At 35.6% G+C, this 2,210-nt stretch overlaps 1 protein-coding gene across 2 annotated transcripts; it reads left to right on the forward strand.

The window, feature by feature from the left end:
- The first annotated feature begins 500 nt into the window (after positions 1–500).
- Sumo (Small ubiquitin like modifier) lies at positions 501–2,210 on the forward strand. 2 transcript variants are annotated; one of them, XM_018502109.1, is made up of 3 exons: positions 501–738; positions 840–962; positions 1,929–2,210. In XM_018502109.1, exons 1-3 carry the CDS (start codon positions 721–723, stop codon positions 2,064–2,066), a joined length of 279 nt encoding a protein of 92 aa, XP_018357611.1. In that variant the 5' UTR covers positions 501–720; the 3' UTR covers positions 2,067–2,210. The 2 variants fall into 2 exon arrangements, with proteins under 2 accessions (XP_018357611.1, XP_018357610.1); XM_018502108.1 differs by having other exon boundaries at positions 504–738; positions 837–962.

Below are 2,210 nucleotides of genomic sequence, written 5' to 3' on the forward strand. Positions count from 1 at the left end.
ACCAATCACAGTCGAATGTGAGAAGAATAATCGATTGTGATTGGTCAATTTCTTACTCTTACTTCTTACTCCGTGTATTGTAGACGACGCCTAACCAATGAACATATTAGGAGCTGTAAGCTTATTGGCTATCGCATCACATTTTGTCGCGCGGCAAGCGTTTCCGCGTCCAGTGTGCAGGAGCCATAAGGAGTCTACAGACCAGGGTATCAATCATGAAACTTTTTTCCTAGGATGAAAAGGGTGAAAAGTGAAAAATTTCTCCATTAACTTCAATGGTTAAAATTTTCACTTTTCACTTTCTATCCTAGGGAAAAAAGTTTCATGATTGATACCTAGGGCCCTATTCTCGAAAAGTATCGCACACGAAAAACTAGAGAAATGCTACAGTATATGTAACGCATACTATAGTATTTCCCTAGTTTTTCGTATGCGATACTTTTCAAGAATAGGGGCCCTAGTCTAGATTAGAACTAATTTTTTATCTTTGGAATCTATAAACTTGTGGCGAGTCTATCATTTCGCGCGTTATTCAGGCAAGATGGCGACATTGTAGACGTCGTTTTGAGGAGAAGAAGCGGGACTTCGCGGCAGTTTACGTTCCAGAATCGTTTACGACGCAGTTGAGTGTACGAATCATCCGTTTAATCCCGTTATCGATCACGCGACCGCCCGGCGACTCCCGGTGGACACCGATCAGCCTTGCGGAACCGCGACACCATGTCGGACGAGAAGAAGGTAACGCTTCTCCTCACCTAACCTACAAGCACCAAGTATTTACGATACGTTGTGGCGTCTCACGCGCTACTTACTCCAATTGTCCTTTGTTCGTGCAGGAGACAAAGACGGAGTCGGAGCACATAAACTTGAAAGTGCTGGGTCAGGACAACGCAGTAGTTCAGTTTAAAATTAAGAAACATACACCCTTACGGAAATTAATGAATGCGTATTGTGACCGTGTAGTAAGTATTTATCTAATCTTATCCCCATTTTGCTTTTTTCTTATGTTTAGATATCTTTAGCACTATAATAGAGTCATATATATTTATCTTCCAATTTTTTAATTTCTTTAATTGATCTCTTATGAATTGAATTATATCTGGAGTAAAAAAAAGGATCAGAATCAAGACTTGCCAAGTACAAGTCAAATGCTGCTAAAGCCCGTCTCAGACTAAAGATTGAGATTAAAGTTGGGAGCATAGACTGTCACATAACATATAAGACATAAGAACATTAACCAACCAAAATTCAATTGGTCCATTTTCTTATGAATTATTTATTACACAAGAATCTATGATCCGTTTAAAAGCCTGTTCACATTGCTTGCACTTTTTGCACTCAACATCTTTGATTATATATTTATTTTATTTTAAGTTAAAGTAAGTAAAAATTTTTGGAGTTTTTAAGCAATGCTAACAGATTTTTAAGATGAAATTAGAATTTAATCAATTAGACGAAAGACAATTTTTAATTTAGTGAACTTTACTTGATTAAAGTAAAGTTTGAATTCGTCAAATTTTAATCCAATCCTGATCTTATTCTCTTGCCTGATATGGGCATAAATGGAATGCCAAGTATACTTCTCTGATATTTTCATAAATTGACGATTGTTATATTCTATTTGCTGAATTGTTAATGCATCATGCATATATATAGTGCTTTCTGTAGTTTATTATGTTTAAAATATCTATATTTTTTCTATGTATTAAAATGTATCAAAGTATAATATTTTCTGATGCAATATTTTTAAGCTTTTTGGACAGTTTTGACATTGACCAATTACAGTCAAATATTCTTCTCATACCTGACTATGATTAGACAATTTTTACTTACGCAGTTGTAGAATAGGCTTTACATTTTTACAATGTAAAAATAATCAATCAATTGCTCATAAATAGATTTCTAACAATATTGTTACTACTTCACAGGGCTTGGCGATAGCAGCAGTAAGATTTAGGTTCGATGGACAGCCCATAAACGAATTAGACACACCTACCTCACTGGAAATGGAAGAGGGAGACACAATAGAGGTGTATCAACAGCAAACTGGTGGTTTTTCGTGTTGAGATGCAATGCATCGCGTTTACAAATGGACTAAATGAAATTTATCGTTCCAGCAGTGTTTACGTTTGACAGAAGATATGATGTAATAATTTTTTTTATCTTTACTCCGCTCTACATAACAGGAGACTTCGATCCATCACATAATG

Source organism: Trachymyrmex cornetzi, unplaced genomic scaffold (assembly GCF_001594075.2).
Source record: "Trachymyrmex cornetzi isolate Tcor2-1 unplaced genomic scaffold, Tcor1.1 scaffold147, whole genome shotgun sequence".
NCBI lineage: Eukaryota > Metazoa > Arthropoda > Insecta > Hymenoptera > Formicidae > Trachymyrmex > Trachymyrmex cornetzi.

Excerpts from the sequence above, each read along its gene's own strand:
- Sumo (XM_018502108.1), top strand. Across the intron at positions 963-1,928 it reads ATGCGTATTGTGACCGTGTA|GGCTTGGCGATAGCAGCAGT; the intron begins GTAAGTATTTAT and ends ACTACTTCACAG.